At 55.4% G+C, this 19,030-nt stretch overlaps 1 protein-coding gene across 1 annotated transcript in view; it reads left to right on the top strand.

The window, feature by feature from the left end:
- FER1L5 (fer-1 like family member 5) overlaps nucleotides 1–19,030 on the top strand; it is a 78,149-nt gene that overhangs the window by 40,439 nt on the left and 18,680 nt on the right. Inside the window, 19 exon segments of the mRNA XM_048829428.2 lie at nucleotides 1,099–1,288; nucleotides 1,779–1,989; nucleotides 1,992–2,197; nucleotides 2,582–2,745; nucleotides 3,529–3,643; nucleotides 4,090–4,189; nucleotides 4,774–4,970; nucleotides 5,400–5,576; nucleotides 6,358–6,523; nucleotides 6,794–6,871; nucleotides 7,238–7,419; nucleotides 7,522–7,680; nucleotides 11,312–11,410; nucleotides 12,412–12,573; nucleotides 12,846–13,011; nucleotides 13,961–13,986; nucleotides 17,337–17,393; nucleotides 17,544–17,645; nucleotides 18,514–18,645. Coding sequence (XP_048685385.2) covers nucleotides 1,099–1,288; nucleotides 1,779–1,989; nucleotides 1,992–2,197; nucleotides 2,582–2,745; nucleotides 3,529–3,643; nucleotides 4,090–4,189; nucleotides 4,774–4,970; nucleotides 5,400–5,576; nucleotides 6,358–6,523; nucleotides 6,794–6,871; nucleotides 7,238–7,419; nucleotides 7,522–7,680; nucleotides 11,312–11,410; nucleotides 12,412–12,573; nucleotides 12,846–13,011; nucleotides 13,961–13,986; nucleotides 17,337–17,393; nucleotides 17,544–17,645; nucleotides 18,514–18,645 — 2,689 coding nt within the window.

The following is a 19,030-nucleotide window of genomic DNA, read 5'->3' on the forward strand; positions in this document are numbered from 1 at the left end:
TCCCCACGCTGTCACTGGCTCTGGGTGACCCTGAACACAGCATGGGCCAGCCTTACACCAGACCTCAGAGCCAGATTTCCAAGTGTGCAGCACCCTACACGCCCCCAATGTGCTGAGCGCCTTTGGAAACCTGGCCCTTAATCTCTGTGATTTAGATCCTCACTGTGTTGAATGGGAATAACACCTCGTGTTATCTCAGTTTCCCTAGTAGCAACATTGACCTCAGTGGAGTCACTCCAGATTTTCACCAGTGGGACAGAGATCGCAATCTGCGAGCACCTGGCCTTGAGATCTTCCCGGGGAAGATGCCGTAGAAGGGCAAAGTATCATTTATTACCGAAGGGGCTCCAGAACTGTACGAGAAGGATGTATCGTACGATCCTGTCTCCAGAGGTTGGCAACTCTGGGCTTTTGATTGCCAGACTATGGTGCAAGCTCTCTCAGTGCCTTTCTCCCATGCTGGATCTCCAGTGTCTGTCCATGTCCGCACCATCTATTGGCTTCCTAGCCGAGCGTGGAGCTCAGGCTCTGTCCTCATGACATGTCTTCATCTCCAGAAGGGTATTTTCCAGCTGGGAGGAGTTAGGAGAAATGGGGCTGGAGAGCTAACAGGGTTACACCTGAGCTAAGCAGTGTCTGGGGCGTGGGGAACGTGATAATAGTCTGGAAAAGTCTGAGGGGTGCGAACCCCAAGGAGGAAAGGGGGTTGTTTAGGGTGGGAACGCGGGGTAAGTAGGAGCGATGGGACAGAACTGAGAAATGGAAACCGAAGGCTGACTGTCAGGGGAAGCTTCTTGCCAGTGAGATCTGTGAGGATGTGGGACCGGGGTGGGATGTCCATCGCTTGGGACATGTAAAACTGGACTGGACAAAACACTGCCAAAGTGCGGCAGGGAGCAATCCTGCCTGGCCAGGAGAGGGGCTGGCCACGTCTTTTCCAGTTCTGACTTACATGATGCCGTGGGTCAGTTCCACATTTCTCATCTCTCCACCTGTGAGCCGAGGGGCAGGTCAGTTCTCAGACCCCCCTTCTCTCTGCCCTGGGTAGCTGTTGGCAGTGAGGGAATTCTGACCTCTCCCTGTTGATGCTCCTTGCAGAAGGCTGCTGCCCAGTTTGGAAGGTCGGATGACAGCCACAGTCCTGGATCAACAGCTGAGGGACCTGCGTGGTCGGCTCCTCCACCAAGTAGCCAGGTCTGCAGAGAGGCTGAGCACTGGGACTAACCCAAAGACCCTGATCCTCAAGGTAGAGGACTGGCTGCAGAGGATCAACTCGGTGACTCCGGAGGTATGCCAAGGCCTTGCGCCCCTCCCCCAGACACCATCCCCAAGCGGCCATGCCCACCAGCCTCTCCCCTAGTGTCTGCTGCCTCCTGAGACGTGTGCAGTTCTGCAGTGGCAGTCCCGTAGCGGCAGTTCTGTAGCTCTCCCGGGTTGAGCATCCTCCAGACCCGTTCCGGAGGAGAAGGGAGGCATGCTTAGCCATGGGGCCCGCGCTCTGCGGTCTCTGACCTTGCTGTTCGTTCCCTGGGTCGCTGGGAGCTAGGCGTGATGCTGAGTCAGTGCTGCAGAGCTCGCAGAGGGGCAGGATGGTTCTTTGGTCACCCTGGGGGCTGCCCCTGCAGACAGGCCTAGCAGGGGGGCCAGGCTGGCATGAGGGGGGACCCTAAGGGGCTGAGTTGGCACAGCCCCTGCCATGGGAAGGAGAGCAGCCCAGGAGTATCCTGCAATAGCATCTGTGCCGTCTCTTCTCTCTCCTGACGTGCTGCCACGCCCAGGCCCAAGCCAGCATGCCTGACGTGGCGATCTGGATGCTGTGCAAGGAGAAGCGGGTGGCCTATGCCCGGGTGAAGGCTCACACCATCATGTTCTCCAAGGCCGGTCCCTGCGCCTGTGGCAAGCTGTGTGGGAAAACCCACACCCTCTTCCTGAAGGTAGGAGACGGGCCAGGATCTCCGCCCCTCTCGCTCGCCTCGGGCTGCGGGGAGCCGGCGGAGCCGGCCCTGCCCACGCCTGGTGGCTGCATTTGGAGCGGGTGCAGCGCGGCCCCTTTGCCTTCCTCTTGCAGAGCCCCCAGAGTGACGGGAAGGACACCATCCATGGCCAGCTGCGGATGCGGATGTGGCTCAGTCTGGTGTCCGACAGCCAGGAGTTCATGAGGCATTTTGAGGGGAAGATCGGGGTCTATGCAGAGTCGGTGAGCAGGAGCAGGGCAGCTTTGGGGCGAGAGGCCTCTGGTTCCTGGGGCAGGGATAATCTGCCATGGCTCCCCTGTGGGGAGGGAGGTATGCGGGATTCCCTTGCTGGACGAGGACGGTGCTGGTGCAGACAGAGAATGCTGCATACACTGGGCACACCCCCCAGCAGGCCGATCGATTGTGACCCCAAAGCCCAGCCCAAAAGAGCTCACGCACATCACACGCACCTTCCACAGCAGCTCCGCTCAGCCCCTCTGCCACCCCGCACTTGCTGGAGATACCCAGCGCTCACCCCGCCCCTGGACTCCGCCTGGTGTCCGTGGAATTGCCTCTGCACTGACCTGCTTCTGTCTGTGTCTGTCGCTCCCCTGGGCCCTGCTCAGTATGAGAACCAGGTGAAGATCTTTGGGAAGTGGGGGTCCAAAGGGCTGATGCAGCACCCCAGCTCCTCGGACATAACCGGGAAGATTGGTGTCCCGAGGGACAAGTTCCAGCTGCCCAAGGGCTGGCACTGGGATGGCGACTGGGCAGTTGAGCCACAGAGGAGGTGAGTCGTGTGACATGCTGTCCTGCTGAAAGCACCTCACAGGGGCCGTCTCCTCCCTGACGATGACAACCAGGCCAGGAAGAAGCCCAAAAACCATGTGAGGGGGAGGATTTCCAGGGGCTCTGAGAGAAACCTCCCATGTGTGTAGTACAGTGCCGTGAGGGGTGCTCGGAGGTGTGGTTACACCTTTCTCTGACACACCTGACATGGCAAAAGGAGGAAACAGCACTAGATGGGGTCTGGGAAACATCCTGCTATGCGACAGATAGTTAACCTGAGACACTGGCTAGTGGGAAGGTGGTTAAAGGGTTAAATGTGACTCCAGCTGAGTCCCCCCATCAGTGCTTGAGTAGGATGGGGAGAGCTGAGCTAGTGAAGGGCCTGGAGAGCTGATTGCACGAGTAAACTGTGGAACTCGCTGCTGCAGGATACTATTGAAGCAAATAGATGAGTCTCTTTCCAGGAGAGATTAGGCATGTCCCAGTCAGGATCGTGTCTGCAGTCATGCTAGCGAGGACTATTGCCCCAGGGCTCTCAGACCTTGTATCAGGCCTCAAGTTGTAAGAGGATCGCCAGCTGGGGTCAGGAGGAACATCCTCCCTCACTGGTAGAGGGTTCCAAAGGGAGGTGCCAGGTACTGGACTAGAGGGACCTCTGGGCACTCAGCTCCCTGAGGTTTGATGGGAGAGAACAGGAGATGACAGGAGGATCCACGCAGAGCCTTTGGAAAAGCCATGAGATGAGACTCCTGCGTTCCTAACTCTGCCCCGGCCCCCCACACAGGCTGCTGCTGGATACTGAAACCAACTACAGTGAGGTGCTGGAGGAGGTGTATGAGAATGAGAGCCGGCAGCCAGGGGAAGAGTGGGCCCCAGCCCCTTCTCCCAACACCGATGCGGTGAGGAAAGGAGGGAGCCCTGGGCAGCACTGGCTGGTGGGAGGGGTCGTCTTGGAGGTTGTTTTTCGTTGATCTGTGCCGTCAAACCAGAACCTCAGCCCCTGTCCAGGATACATGCCAGCTCCAGCCTGCAGCCTGAGCCTGCTTTCCTGCCCACCCTGGTTTGCGTCCTACCTTCCAGGGGATGCCCAGAGGCTTTGGTCTCCGTGGTGCTGATACTTTCCCTGGGCCCTGGTCTCTGAGGACATGATTTGCAAAGGGGCTCAGCTCCCAGCAGCTCCCTCTGTTACACTCAGGGCTGGGTGTGTCAACGGGCTCTGCCCCCGACGGGCTGGGCTCTCCAGAGCGTCTGGCCCCCACCGTGGCTGCTGGACCCTTCTGAAAGCTCTGGGGCACCTCCAGCGAACATGCTCAGCTCCGCATTTCCCCTGTTGTCTCGCTTCCAGGGTGGAGCCGCTGTCTCCCCAAGGGAAGGGATCATGTGCCCTAAGGGCTGGCACTTCGAGGAAAGCTGGAGGGTGGAGGTGAACCGAGCTGTGGATGAGGCCGGTAAGTGGCCTTTCTGTGCTTGTTTCCAGGGGAATCAGTGTGGCTGCTGGGGTTGCAATGTGGAGTGGTCAGAGAGCCAGGACCAAGCTGCTGCCCACCCAGATTTGTGGGGCTTAGTGCTGACTGTGTTCCCCTGGGCACATCCTGAAGGGTCTGTGGGCCCATTGAGCAGCCCAGAGTAATGAGTTTAGCCGGTTTCCAGCAGACAAGCGTCCTCATCACAGGATCACCACCGCTGGCACAAGCTGCCCATCTTGCTGGCAGCCTCAGCAGACAGGCCATGGAGACTGAGTCCCCCTCTCGCCCTTGGAGGAGCTGTCTCCAGAGCTGGGCTGGTGGGCACATGGTGGCGGGGCGGGGGGGAGGAGAATTTCCTAGGCTGTCCCTGCTGTAGGACAGAGAGGGCTGTACTGGGTGCAGCTTCTCCCTGCCAGCCTCAGTCACAGGATCAGCACCTTGTCCAGCCCAGCTGGTTGGGGCGTGAGCCCGGGCAGCAGGAGAGGCCAGGCAGGAGGTTGCTTGGTTTCAGGAGGGAGGGTCTGCTCGCCAGGGTGTGAGCATGCCTGCCTGGGGCCTCCTCCCCGGTCCTGCTGGCAGCCGGGCTCCTCTCTCAGGCTGGGAGTACGGCGTTGGCATCCCCCCCACCGGAACCCCCCAGGCCTGGAATGCTGCAGAGAAGACGTACCACACACACCGGCGTCGGCGCTGGCTGCGGAGACGCTGTCGGGACCTGAACGCTCAGAGCCAGGAGCAGGAAATCGCCTCCTTTCTCCGGCTGGTACGTGGTGGGAGCGGCTGAGGGCAGGGGCTGTGCTCATGGTCCCTGTTGCGGGGCTGGCTCGGAAGGGGCTGCTCCCAGCACCCCGGGGTGAGGGAACTTCAGACGCACACGCTCTGGAGAGCCTTTGTGACAAAGAGGAGCACTGCACTGCGAGGACAAACCCTCAGCTGGTGTAAGGCGGCCTGGCTCCTCTGCAAATCACCGGGGCTCCACCAAAGTCCACAGAGCTGTCTGGAGACGCCCCTCCAGGCTCACGGATTGTACCTGAGCCTCTGGGGCCTGCAGAGTGGAGCTGGGAAGCTCCAAAATGTCTTGGGGTGAAAGCTGGTGGCCGGGGCGGGGAATTGCTTCGGGGGAATCTTACGGAGGGTCAGGGTTCAGTCTGAGCTGGATCCTTGCTGTGCGGCTCTTCCCCCGTTTTTTCAGCACTCCGCAGGGAAGCCGGCGGAAGAGGACACCTGGGAATACGCCTCCTTCTTTGGCTGGAAGTTCCGCCTGCAGCCCCGGCCGCATGACACTTACCGGCGGCGCTGCTGGCGGAGGAAGCTCGTGCCCGTGCAGCCCACCAGGGTGGCTCCCATTTTCCTCTTGGAGGGCTCCCTGGTAAGAGGCCGGGCAGCAGAGGGGCATCGCTCTTGACTGTTCATTTGGCCACTGTTCTAGCCCACATGGTAAGATCCTGTCCCCAGCTGGCCAAACGCTAGAATGGCTGCAACCTCCCCACAACGGCTGGCCAGACCCACTGTATCTGCACTGTGCCTGTTACCACAGCCAGACGGGAACTGGGAGGCTCATAGGCAGCAGTCTTGCAGAGTGAGCCAACAGGAGGCTTCCCCGAGGCAGGCAGATCTCAGCTGGAAACCCCTGGCTGCTCCTTAGACCTGATCGTGCAGCCTTATGCCCATGGGTGGTCCCAGGCTGGAGAGGGAGGGGTGCAGCCTCTGGCCCATTGTCTCCACTTGGAGCCTCTCTTCTTTCCTCTCCCAGAAAGCACCTGTCCAGCCACTAGCACAAACCCCTGGCACAAAGCAGGGTCTCCGTAGGCCAGAGGGGGCTGATTGACACATAAGGGTCAACTTGCCCCAAGGCAGCTCACAGCCCCAAGGCAGGCTGCTCCTGAGCCCCAGGGAGACTCAGCCGTAGAGAGGAGCGGAGAGGGATGACGGGGATAGTTACAACAGAGGTGGGAGGAAGTGGTTGTTGTGTTCGTGAGGATGTATAGCCAGGGGTGGGGGTTATAGACCCCAGTGGAGTTGGAAACCTACAGCCGGAAGGAGGTGCGAGGGCATCCTGGTCAGTGAGAGCTCCACCCGGGGCCCAGCACTTCCAGCTGGAGATCCTGCAGCTCAGGGTGCCCAGGGGCTGAGGGCTGCTCTCTGCTCAGGGCGTGGAGTTGGAAGATCAAGAGAAGGGGGAAGGAGAGGAGGAGGAGAAAGAGAAACAGAAGGAGCAAGAGAAAAAACTCCTGGAGGAAGGAGAGAGAGAAAAGAGGTCCCCAGCCCAGAACATCCTGCAGCTGAACACTCCTCTGATCACCTGTGTCTTCCAGAGTGAGTTACTGGCATGGAGGGGATCGCACCCAGCTGCAGAGCCCCAGCAGGAAGGTGGCCCCCCAAATCTGTCCCTCCATCCACTGATTGTTTCAGGGCCCCTGCGATTTATTGGCTCCTCCTGGGCCCCGCTCCATGGCCAGAGTGAGGGATTGAAGCTTCTGCAGCTGGGCCCTGGTTGATGGCAGGAGTGGGGGGACACCGCAGGGCACCTCTGCATAACAGGTAAGGAGGAGTGTGGGTGAGACCTGTGAACTCTTCATATTCCAGAGCCCAATTACTACCAACTGTGCTGCTACATCTACCAAGCCCGGGATCTGACACCAAGCGCGGGCAAGAGCTCCTCCGGTAGGTGACCGGAGGCAAACCCCATGACCCTCAACACATGTAGCTTCTGACCTTCCCTGCTGTACCCCACCCCTCTCCTGGCACCCTCAGATCATAACGCAAATCTTCGTGGTGCCACCCCTGCTATGACCCACCGAGGCCAGACAGGTCCCCTCTGTTGGGCATGGGAGCTCTGAATGACCTACGCTGTACAAACAGTGGCCCTACGGGTTCCCGGCTGCTGGGCGTACACTGTGTCCAAGGGGTGCACAGGTGCTGCTCAGATAGGCCAGTTCTACATCTCTCCCATGGCGCTGTGTCCGGACGGGACACTCTGCCCGCTCTGACAGGACTGAACCGCCCGTCTCTCCCGTCTCCTTCCCCCAGATCCCTATGCCCACGTGTCCTTCCTGCACATGAGCCAGCGCACACAGACCTTGGCTGCCACCCTGAGCCCCAGCTGGGACCAGACCCTAATCTTTGACCATGTGCTGATTTATGGAGACCCCCAGGCCACCCGGCAGGACCCGCCACTGGTGGTTTTGGAGCTGTTTGACCGGGATATCATTGTAAGTGCGAGATCCCAGGGAAGTGGGTAAAGGAGGAGCAGGTGAAGGGGATCTGCAGGCCCATGACTCACATGATCTGATCACGTTTCCTCTTTATATTAGGACAAGGATGACTTCCTGGGGAGGAGCATGTGTTCCCCACTAGTATGTCTGGATCTTGGATCCCGACACCTCCCCCACCTCCAGTGGTATCCAATCACAAGGCAGCAGAAGGAAGCGGGCGAGCTCTTAGCTGCCTTTGAGCTCCTATTGAATCCCAAGGTAAAAGGGGCGCGTGTTTTATTTGGGGGGAAGGTGTTTGTACAAACTGAGGGGAGGGGTCACAAGCACTTTGGAGGCAGGACGAGAGGTCAAAATGACCTTGACAAATTGGAGAGCTGGTCTGAAATCAATAAGATGAAATTCAATGGCAACAAGGGCAAAATACTGCTCGTAGAAAGGAAAACTCAAATGCACAGATACAAATGGGAATAACTGGCTAGGTGAAAGGGATCTGGGGGTTATAGTGGCTCACACGCTGAATATGAGTGAACTGTGTGATGGTGCAAAAAAGGGTCTCCCTTGCAGTAGATTAAGCCCATTACTTCATGTCCTGCCTTCAGTGGACATGGCAAACAATTGGTCATCGTCTTCTTTATTATTGAAACACAGTGGGATGATTCCCATGACTGGAATGTTAAAATCAATGGTTATAACCTATTTAGGAAGGAGCAAGTGGACAAAAGATGTATGTCAGAAATGGCATTATCTGTTTCTGAGTCGCTGATTATTTGGAAGAGAACATTCTTGAATGCTTATGGATCAGTGTTCTAATGTCTAAAGTGCAAGATGGGGTATTAGTTGGAGTCTGCAACCAACCACCAAATCCCACAAATGAACAAGATAACTGCTTCCTTATGCACCCATCCACACTGTGTAGGGGAAAAAATACATTATCATGGGGGACTTCAATCTGAATGACACATGCTGAAGGTCTCATGCTGCCAGAACTTGGAATGCCTGACCAACCTGATTGCCTTCTATGATGAGATTACTGATTCTGTGGATATGGGGAAAGTGGTGGACATGATATACCTTGACTTTAGCAAAGTTTTTGATATGGTCTCCCACAGTATTCTTGCCAGCAAGTTAAAGAAGTATGGATTGGATGAATGGACTAGAAGGTGGATAGAAAGCTGGCTAGATTGCCAGGCTTAATGGGTAGTGATCAACAGCTCTATGTCTAGTTGGCGGAGTGCCCCAGGGATCGGTCCTGGGGCCGGTTTTGTTCAACATCTTTATTAATGATCTGGATGATGGGATGGATTGCACCCTCAGCAAGTTCGCAGATGACACTAAACTGTGGGGAGAGGCAGATACGATGGAGGGTAGGGATAGGGTCCAGAGTGACCTAGACAAATTGGAAGATTGGATCAAAAGAAATCTGATGAGGTTCAACAAGGACAAGTGCAGAGTCCTCCACTTAGGATGGAAGAATCCCATGCACTGCTACAGGCTGGGGACCGAATGACTAAGCGGCAGTTCTGCAGAAAAGGACCTGGGGATTACAGTGGATGAGAACCTGGATATGAGTCAGCGGTGTGCCCTTGATGCCAAGAAGGCCAATGGCATATTGGGCTGCATTAGTAGGAGCATTGCCAGCAGATCGAGGGACGTGATCATTCCCCTCTATTTGGCACTGGTGAGGCCACATCTGGAGTACTGTGTCCAGTTTTGGGCCCCCCACTACAGAAGGGATATGGACAAATTGGCGAGAGTCCAGCGGAGGGCAACAAAAATGGTTAGGGGACTGGGGCCCATGACTTATGAGGAGAGGCTGAGGGACCTGGGGTTATTTAGTCTGCAGAAGAGAAGAGTGAGGGGGGATTTGATAGCAGCCTTCAGCTACCCGAAGGGGGGTTCCAAAGAGGATGGAGCTTGGCTGTTCTCAGTAGTGGCAGATGACAACAAGGAGCAATGGTCTCAAGTTGCCGTGGGGGAGGTCTAGGCTGGATATTAGGAAACACTATTTCACTAGGAGGGTGGTGAAGCACTGGAATGGGTTACCTAGGGAGGTGGTGGAATCTCCTTCCTTAGAGGTTTTTAAGGCCTGGCTTGACAAAGCCCTGGCTGGGATGATTTAGTTGGGGTTGGTCCTGCTTTGAGCAGAGGGTTGGACTAGATGACCTCCTGAGGTCTCTTCCAACCCTGATCTTCTATGATTCTATGAAATAAGGTGTAAATTTTTAACAGCGAGAGTAATTCACCATTGGAACAAATTACCAAGCATTGTGGTGGATTCTCCATCCCTGACCATTTTAAAATCAAGGTTGGATGTTTTCTAACAGATCTGCTCTAGGAATTATAGTGGGCAGGTCTCTGGCCTCTGAGAAACCGGGGATCAGACTAGATGATCACAATGGTCCCTTCTGGCCTTGGAATCCATGAATCTTTATTACATCCCTTAACATATTTGAAGGCTGTTATCAGGTGCCCTCAGTCTGCTTTTTTCAATGTTACACATGCTCATTTTTTTTAACCTTTCCTCCTAGATAAGGGTTTCTAAATCTTGTATCATTTTGGTTGCTCTCCTCCGGATGCTCTCCAATTTGTCCACGTCCTTCCTTAAGTGTGGCACCCAGAACTGGACAGTATTCCAGACCTGATAACAGTCTTGAAATATGTAAAAAGTTGTTATAAGGAAGATGGTGATTAACTGTCTTCCATTAGAGAGACAAGGTGGGGGAGGTGATATCTTTTATTGGACCAACTTCTGTTGGTGAGAGCGCCAAGCAGTTGAGCCACACAGTGCTCATCCTCGGGTCTGGGAAAGGCTCTCCACGTGTCCCAGCTAAACACAAGATTGAACAGATCGTTTAGCGTAAGTAGTTAGCACACGTTGGAATGGACCATTCAAGGTGAAGTGGCCTGTTAACACCCCTGAAGTCACAGGACAAATAGGGGGATCAGTGGGTTACAAATTGTTGTAATAAACAATAAATTCCGTGTCTTTATTAAGACTTAATACAATTCTGGATTAATGGTTTATTGTGGGTTACACTAGATGACCCTTGAAGTCCCTTCTAACCCTACAATTCTATAACAATCTGTAACCCACTTACCCCCGCTTTGTCCTGTGACTACAGGAGTTCCTTAGAACATGTGCTATTTCTGCTAAACTATCTGTTCGATCTTGTCTTTAGCTGTGACACTCGGAGAACCTTTCCCAGACCTGAAGCTCTGGGCTTGAAAGCTTGTCTCTCTCACCAACAGGAGTGGGTACAATACAAGATATGACCTCACCCACCTTGTCTCTCCAATATCATGGGACCGGCGCTGTATACAATTGTTTGACATGGCCACCGAGGGTAGGACAAGAAGGAATTGGCTTAGTTTGCAGCAAGCGAGATTTAGGTTTGATATTAGGAAAAACTTTCTAACTCTAAGGATAGTTGAGCTCTGGAACAGGCTTTGTGAAATCCCTATCACTGGAGGTTTTGAAGAACAAGTGAGCAAACACTGTCAGGGCTGGTCTAGGTTTACTTGGTCCTGCCCGAGCACGGGGGACAGATGAGATGTCCCTGGGACTGGCAGACATCACATCACTCATCCTGGTGGAGAATCTCAGGAGAGTTTCCACCGAACAAGTGTCTCCAACACAAAAGCTACGCTCTTCCTCAGGCTCCTTGCTGGCATTCCCAGGAATGGTGAGCAACAGAGACTGAGCCCCCTGGCCCATGTAGCAGGTCCCCGAGGGCTGGAGGGGTCACTTTGGCATGGGGCACGATGTGGAAGCCAGAGGAATTGCCCTTGGCTGCCAGTCCTGGTCGTTCCCCGGCACAAAAGTCCTCCGTCCGTTTTGTACAAAGAAAGAGCCAAGCATTACACAACAGACTTGTCCTTCCCCGCCCAGGATGGTGCACCAGGCCACCTTCCCGCCCCCTCCTGGAAGAACGGGGTCTACGTCATCCCTAGCGGCATCCGGCCCACACTGAGACTGATGGCCATTGAGGTGAGTGTGACAGCCAGGGCCCCTCTGCTCACGTGGACTCCAGGGCAGAAGTAGCTTGTTTGGTGGGAGGAGGAAACAAGCCCCTGCTGCGGAGGGCACGTTGCGTTGCCAAAGGTGATGCCTGTTACTGCCACAGACCCTGCCAAGCTATTGGGCGTCAGCCACTATCTCTACCCCACAGGAGGGCCTGACTGCCTCCAGCCAGCAGGGTCTGGGGGACAGCGGGGTTGGAGCTGGGAGGCCCCCCGCATGGGGACTGCTGCAGGCAGAGCTACAAAGATCAAACCAGCACTTTGGGCAGAGGTCCATGGCCCCGAATGACCTGCAAGTGCCTCCCCTCCTGAGAGGACAAGCTGCTGCTCCTCCTCATCAGGATGGGAATGGAGATGCCCAGGAAGTCCCGCCCGCTTATCGCCGGGGGGGCCAGGGCGAGGTTGCCCCTCCAGTCTAGTCACCAAGGTATGAGCGTCGAGCGATGGGACCATGTCACTTCCCTCCAGACCCTGCTTCTCCCTTTGGTTAACGCCAGCCCCTCATTCCTGACTGTAACTCTCCTGTCACCCAGAACCATCCCTTCTGCCTGGCACAAACACAGGCTGCAGTGTCTCCCTTTTCCCACCCACCACCTTGCTTGGCCAGGCAGGACATCAGTGGGAGTTTGTGCCGGGGATCCTCTGTCACCAGCCCCTCCATCGCTCCCTGGGCCCCAGAGCAGTCCAGCCCATTCCTCTCCCTGCTGGGTGTCCAATACACTCAGGGGATGGCCAGGGCTCTCGTCCAGTGAGTTTCTGGCCCGGCTGGCTTCTAAGCTCTGTTCTGATTCTGAAAGGTCCAGATTTCACACCAGAGCCACATCGGCAGCTTCACCCCTGGTGTCTTTGCCAGTGGGACTGGTGCTGAATCACTGAGCACAGACTTGGCCCAGCTGGGCCCAGCCCAGCCCTCCTTCGTGACGTCCATCCATGGTACAACCACGCCATTCGCCTCTTTCTCCCCTCCAGATCCTGGCCTGGGGCCTGCGGGGCCTGCAGAGCTATAACCTGCTGAGCATCATGTCGCCGAGCCTGGTGGTGGAGTGTGCAGGAGAGGCCATCCAGACGGCTCCCATCAGAGACCTCCGCGAGAACCCCAACTTCCCAATCAATGTCTTCCTCATGAGAGTGGTGAGCAGGGCAGGAGCATGGGGCAGGGCGGCTCCACCCACCGCTGCTCAGCCACTTCCCTTCCCGCCTGCCTACGTGGCTGGCTGGGAGTCAGAGATGACTGGAGAGTTCCAGGGACCACTCGATCCCACCGGCCCACACCCTCGCTAGCCCTGTGGCTGGCGTTGTCTGTCTGTCTACAGTGCTCCATGGCTGCGTGTCTAGGTGGTGGCCCAGTTGCCTGCGCCTTCTGTTGCCTCCCCATGGAGCTCATGGACCTACTTGCCCCGCAGCACTTACCCATGGAAGAAGATTTAATGCCCCCCATCGAGCTGAAGGTCGTGGACAACCGTGAGTTTGGGTACAAGCCAGTGGTGGGCCAGGCCAGCGTGAGATCCCTGCGCCAGTACATGTGTGAGCCGTCAGCAGAGGGGCACCATCCCAGCCTGCCACCCCCAGGTACAGGCCAACCAATGAGTCCCACTCACCATCCCCCACATCCAGCCCAGCTCCCAGGACCTCTGGGGAACACTGGCTTTCTCCCACTGCTGGCAGGGACCTCGCGGTCTGTCACGGCCAGTCGCCCTCCTGTGGGACTATTTGCCAAACCCCACGTGTTCCCCTAGAGCCAACCGTCTGGCGCCATCGGCTCTGCCAGGCCGGGCTCCAGCATGGTGCCACTGTGCTCTAACGCAGAAACCCCCCCTGCCCCCTCCGCCCTCCCCGCCCCCCCCGCCATCACCCCACAGAATCTTTTAACCCTGCAGCGCCAGGACTGCACATCCCCCAACATTAAAACTAAAGGAAGATGTATTCCCCTTGAGCACATACCTGGGATCCGCAGTCGCCTGCTATTCCAGTCGTGGGGTGCCCACCCACCGCCCCACAGCTCTGCCAGTGGCCCTCCCTCCCAAGCCGCAGCCCCCTGCTAGCCCAGCCCTGAGCTCCCCACACATAGCGGTGCCCAGGCCAATCAGTCCTCGCCTTGAACAGCCTGCCTGCGAGAAGCCTTGGCTTCCCATGAGTTGTGCTGGTCAGTTGCTAAATGCCGGGTTACTTTTGCAATGTAAAGAAATGCCATCTAGGGGCTGGGCTCTGAATAACCACACTGACCCGTCACGGGAGTCCAGTTGGACTCCTGACCTCCAGCGGTGGCAAGATTACGTGGTAACCAATGGCTTAGTCCAGGCCCCACAGTAAGCGTAAAGAGTCCTTGTTTCTGTTCCTCATTTGTGGCATTAAAGGGCTAATTCATAGACGTTCAGGCCAGATGGGCCCTGTGTGGTCATGCAGTGCTGGTGTGGCCTAGCCATTCCTGCTGTAGGAGCTGGGAGACTCCTGGGGCTATTTCGATGTTGCCATTAATTCCGTGTCTCTTTTCTCCCCCTCCCTTCCCTGCCCCACACAGTAGCTTCCAAGGGGAAGATCGCGAAGGTGAGTGCTACTCTCCAGCAGCCCAGAGCCACCTGCTTGCTGGGTCCCCTCTCTCTGCAACGCTCATGGGAATGGCACCCGGTGCCATAGGCATTCCTGGTCTAGCACCACTGACAGATACAGCGAGGGGTGACCCGGGCCTCAGCTCTGCTTTAACCCTTAGGGCTCCCCTCACTGCACTTCTAACAGGAAGCCCCAGTGCTGCCCCTCACTCCAAGGTGCATTGGCTTTGTGCTCGCATAGCCAGCTTTTAACCAGTCTAAAGGGCCCTATGAGGCAGTATCATCTAGGGGTTAGAGCAGGGGGGACAGAAGTCAGGAGATCTGGGGTCTATACCCAGCTCTGCCACAGACTTGCTGTAAACTTGGACCAGTGCTATGCACTCACTGTGCCTCAGTTTCCCCACCTCAGATGCCCCTCCTCCAGGAAGCTGAAAAGACAGCCAGCAGCAGGACACTCCTGCCCATCCATGTTGGCTCCCTGAGCCATGTGGGACCCTGCTGCAGTGACCTATCTACAGAGCTCTCCCCTACAATAACGCCGGGCCATTCATATGAACATTGCTGGGCCTGGATCACTAACACAGATGCTGTTAAAGCCCTGCCAAAGCTAACGATCAAAATGCCAGCTGAAGGAAAAGGTACCCTATTCCCATGCTCGATCCTTGGGTTACCACTCCTCACAAGGGCCCTGCAGACCCTCCAGCTGGCCTGGCCAGTCCTCCACTTACCTGAGAGATGTGAGATGGCTCCTAGAATGTCTCCGAAGGAGACTCGGGGGGTCACGTCCTGAGCCATCAGGAGCCCAGCAGCAGGGCAGCATCTGGTGGGGCAGGCAGGAGCTGATCAGGTGTGTGACGGGTCCCCACGGGGTGCAACCTGGAACTGGGGTGCCACTAAGCCCTCTGTCTGTCCAGCCTGGGCTCCCTCTTGCACTGTGCTGCTGTGACAAGCTGCAGACCGCTGCCGATCCCACACTCCCACCAGCATTCACACAGGCAGGGACACACCCAGCTGCAATTACATACAGGCTTTGGCCGGCCACTGCATGAACCAACAGTGGAGAGCCCCAAACCCCCCCATCTCCATAGGCGCCAACTTCCCCTCTTTTCCATGGGTGCTCGACCTGCCCCCGGCCCTGCCCCCACTCCACCCCTTCCATGCCCCCGTTCCAACCCCTTCCCCAAAGCCCCTGCCCCAACTCTGCCCCCTCCCTGCCCCTATTCCAACTCTTTCCCCAAATCCCTGCCCCAACTCTGCCCCCTCCCTGCCCCTATTCCAACTCCTTCCCCAAAGTCCCTGCCCCAGCCCCACCTCGTCCTCGCCTCCTCCCCTGAGCGTGCCATGTTCGCGCTCCTCCCCCCTCTCCCGGAGCAGCCAAACAGCTATTTGGCGGTGGCCGGGTGGAAAACGCTGGGAGGTAGGCAGAGGAGCGGGGACATGGCTCACTCGGTGGGAGGCGAGGAGGAGGTGAGGTGAGGCAGGGCAGGGAGCTTGGCTGCTGGTGGGTGCAGAGCACCCACTAATTTTTCCCCGTGGGGCTCCAACCCCGGAGCACCCACGGAGTTGGCACCTATGCCCATCTCCCCAGCCGAGGACCCCAGAGCTGTACCATCCTGCCGTGTTCACATTTTGGCCAGTATATGGGTTTAATAGCTGGTCTGCCTCTCCCTCAATGTGAAGAGAACAATGCACAATTGTGTTAACCAAGCTGAGATTTTCCCCAAGGCACACTGGCTTAGATTAAAACATAAAACAAGTTTATTAGCTACTAAAAGATAGATTTTAAGTGATTATAAGTGATAGCAAACAGATCAAAGTAGATTACCATAAGAAATAAAACAAAAATGCAAACTGAGCTTAACATACTAGATAGATTGAATATGAATTAGCAGTTTCTCACCCTGAGTGATGGTACAAGCAGGCTTGCAGATTCTTAAGGCACAAGCTGTATTTGCTTTGCAGCTTGGGTTCCCCAGGTTTTCATACACAGGCTAAAAATCCCTTTAGAAGATAAGAGAAGATAGAATCGTAGAACTGGAAGGGACCTGGAGAGGTCGTCTAGTCCAGTCCCCTGCACTCATGGCAGGACTAAGTATTATCTAGACCATTCCTGATGGATGTTTATCTAACCTGCTCTTAAAAATCTCCAATAATGGAGATTCCACAACCTCCCTGGGCAATTTATTCCAGGGCTTAATCACCCTGACAGTAAGTTTTTCCTAATGTCCAACCTAAACCTCCTTTGCTGCAATTTAAGCCCATTGCTTCTTGTCCGATCCTCAGAGATCAATTTTCTCCCTCCTCCTTGTACCAAACTTTTATGTAACTGAAAACTGTTATCATGTCCCCTCTCAGTCTTCTCTTCTTCAGACTAAACAAACCCATTTTTTTCATTCTTCCCTCATAGGTCATGTTTTCTAGACCTTTAATAATTTTTCTTGCTCTTTGGACTTTCTCCGATTTGTCCACATCTTTCCTAAAATGTGGCACCCAGAACTGGACACAATACACCAGTTGAGGCCTAATCAGCATGGAATGGAGCGGAAGAATTACTTTTTGTGTCTTGCTTACAACACTCCTGCTAATACAGCCCAGAATGATGTTCGCTTTTTTGGCACCAGTGTTGCACTGTTGACTCATACGTGGTCCACTATGACCCCCAGATCCCTTTCCACAGTAATCCTTCCTAGGCGGTCACTTCCCATTTTGTGCCTGGGTCCAGCACTTCCCCCAGTTCAGTCTTTATTCCTGAGGTGTTTCCAGAAGTCCTCTTGTGTGGGAAGTGAAGAAGAACAGATGATGTCACTCCTTGTCTTATATAGCATTTGCATCTGGCGGGAACCCTTTGTTTTAAACTTGGTTCCCAAACCAGTTTGTGGAAAAATACAGACACCCCAAAATGGAGTCCAGAGTCATGTGATCTGGTCACATGGCCTTGCATAGTTTGTGAGTCACAGCAGCCATTACTTACAGGCTGTCTGGAGCGTTCACAGGAAGGCTCAGCTCTTCCATGGTCCATTGTCTTTGCTGATGGGCCATCAGCACTGTCTGGCTTCTTCCTTGTTGTACCTGAAAGGCTAGTTGTGGGTGTCACCCAGAGTAAGCACATTTGAAATACAGATACACAGTCAATATTCATACTTTCAGATACAGATGCATACAAATAGGATAATCATATTCAGCAATGAATGAAAACCAATGAAAACTTTTCCCATCTTGTACAAAATGCATCATCATTATGTCATAATCATATCATAATAACATCACTGTGAAGAACACGGGGTGCCGTGTCATAAGGTGTATTAAGCTCCTTGAGCGTGACACATTTGTCTCTCCTCATCTCTGCAGATGCTGGGCAGGATGGCTGCTGAGTCGTGGCTTCGAACCACACCAAGAGCAGAGAAGGTGGGTTTCACAGAGGGGTCGGAAGGAACTTGGAGCAGCAGCCCCTCATGCCCAGTGGGGTAGCAGCTCTCAGCAGCAGTGCAACAGAGATGCCTGCATCTCCCACTGTCTAGCAAGGCTCATGCTGCTTTCCCTTCTGTTCTTCCCCAGGAGGAGGAGGAGTGTGTCGACTGGTGGAGCAAGTTCTATGCTGCCACGGGGGATCTGGCAAAGAGCGGAGACTACCTGCAGACAGGGCTGGACAGCCTGAAGGTGTGCGCCTGGTTGGCAGTCGCACATGGTAGAACCTGGCCCGGGGGTTGCAGAGAGGTTTTTCCCCTCTGCTCTGGGGATGATGACTGCCCTGACCCAGGTGGAACCTGCCTTCTGCCGGCCAGTGGGGTCCCCACAGCCAGCCAGTCTGGCCCTCAGACAGCTGGGCAAGGGAGCTATTTCTCCCCTTGCCCCGGGAGTTCTGTGGGGAATCAGAGCTGGTCTTTTCCTGGCTGGCCACAAGGGGTTTCCCTCAGTAGCTAGATTCCACAGTAGTCACAGCGGAGAGGCTGTGATGCTCGCAGCCAGATAGGCCTTGGCACACAAACAGGATGCCAAGTCCTTCCTCATTCCCTGTCCAGAACTGTATGTACATTGCAGTCATACAGCTGCCACGCTCCACCCCAGAAGTGGCTGCATTTCTGTGACAGGTGAAGTGGTTTAGGGATCAGTCATTCCCAGACCAGTCGGTGGGGCTCTATAAGACTCTAAGATATTGTAACAAATACATGGCCTCGTGACCGTGCTGCTCTCCGGGCTTCTCAGCAGCCTCATGGAGAGAGCTCAGAGCCCCTGCCCTACAAGCACAGCTAACAGTGGGTCTCTTGTCGGCGGGATGGGGCGTATGACGCATTCACAGCTGGCCAGTTCTGATTGCATCCAACAGAGGACAATCAGGCACACCCTGCTAGCCTGGTCACTCACAATGGTGCCAGTGGAGGACAGTCCAGGCTCCTGCTGTAGAAATCTGCCTCTGGGGGATCCTGTTCCTCCCTGGCTCAGTACCAGCCCTCGCTGACCCCATGGCACAGACTCTGCACGACCAAGCTGTTAGTGTCCAAAGCCTGAGCCTGTGGTTCCTTGGCAGGTCTATCACTGTGAGTTGGAGGCCGTGCCGGAGTTCCAGGGCCTGCAGGATTTCTGCCAGACCTTCAGGCTGTACCGCGGGCGGGGGCGGGAGGCGGCCAGCGAAGACCCCCTGGTAGTTGGGGAATTCAAGGTGAGAACCAGGCGCCAGGTGGTTGGCTTTTTGGGGGGTTTCATTGCGAAGCTCCCAGGGCGTATCAACAAGGTCCTACCCCCAGGAACAGCTGCCCCTCCGCAGCCCAGTGTCTCTGTGTCCAGCCACCAGAGGAGCTGGACACGGGGGAGCAAAGGGGCTGGTCAGCTGAGGTCTAGTGACAAATACTCAACCTTCACCCAGTGCGGTGTGTGCCATCTTCAGAGTACAAAGCTCCCAGACCCCGCTGTGGCATTACACCCCCATACTCATCATAGAGAGATTGTTATTATATGATTATGGCATAACCACGATGTAATAAGACCTGTGAGAGATCATTGGAAAGGTGATGATTTACTGGACATGATTATCCTATTTGTATGCC

This window comes from Caretta caretta, chromosome 26 (genome assembly GCF_965140235.1).
Source record: "Caretta caretta isolate rCarCar2 chromosome 26, rCarCar1.hap1, whole genome shotgun sequence".
NCBI lineage: Eukaryota > Metazoa > Chordata > Testudines > Cheloniidae > Caretta > Caretta caretta.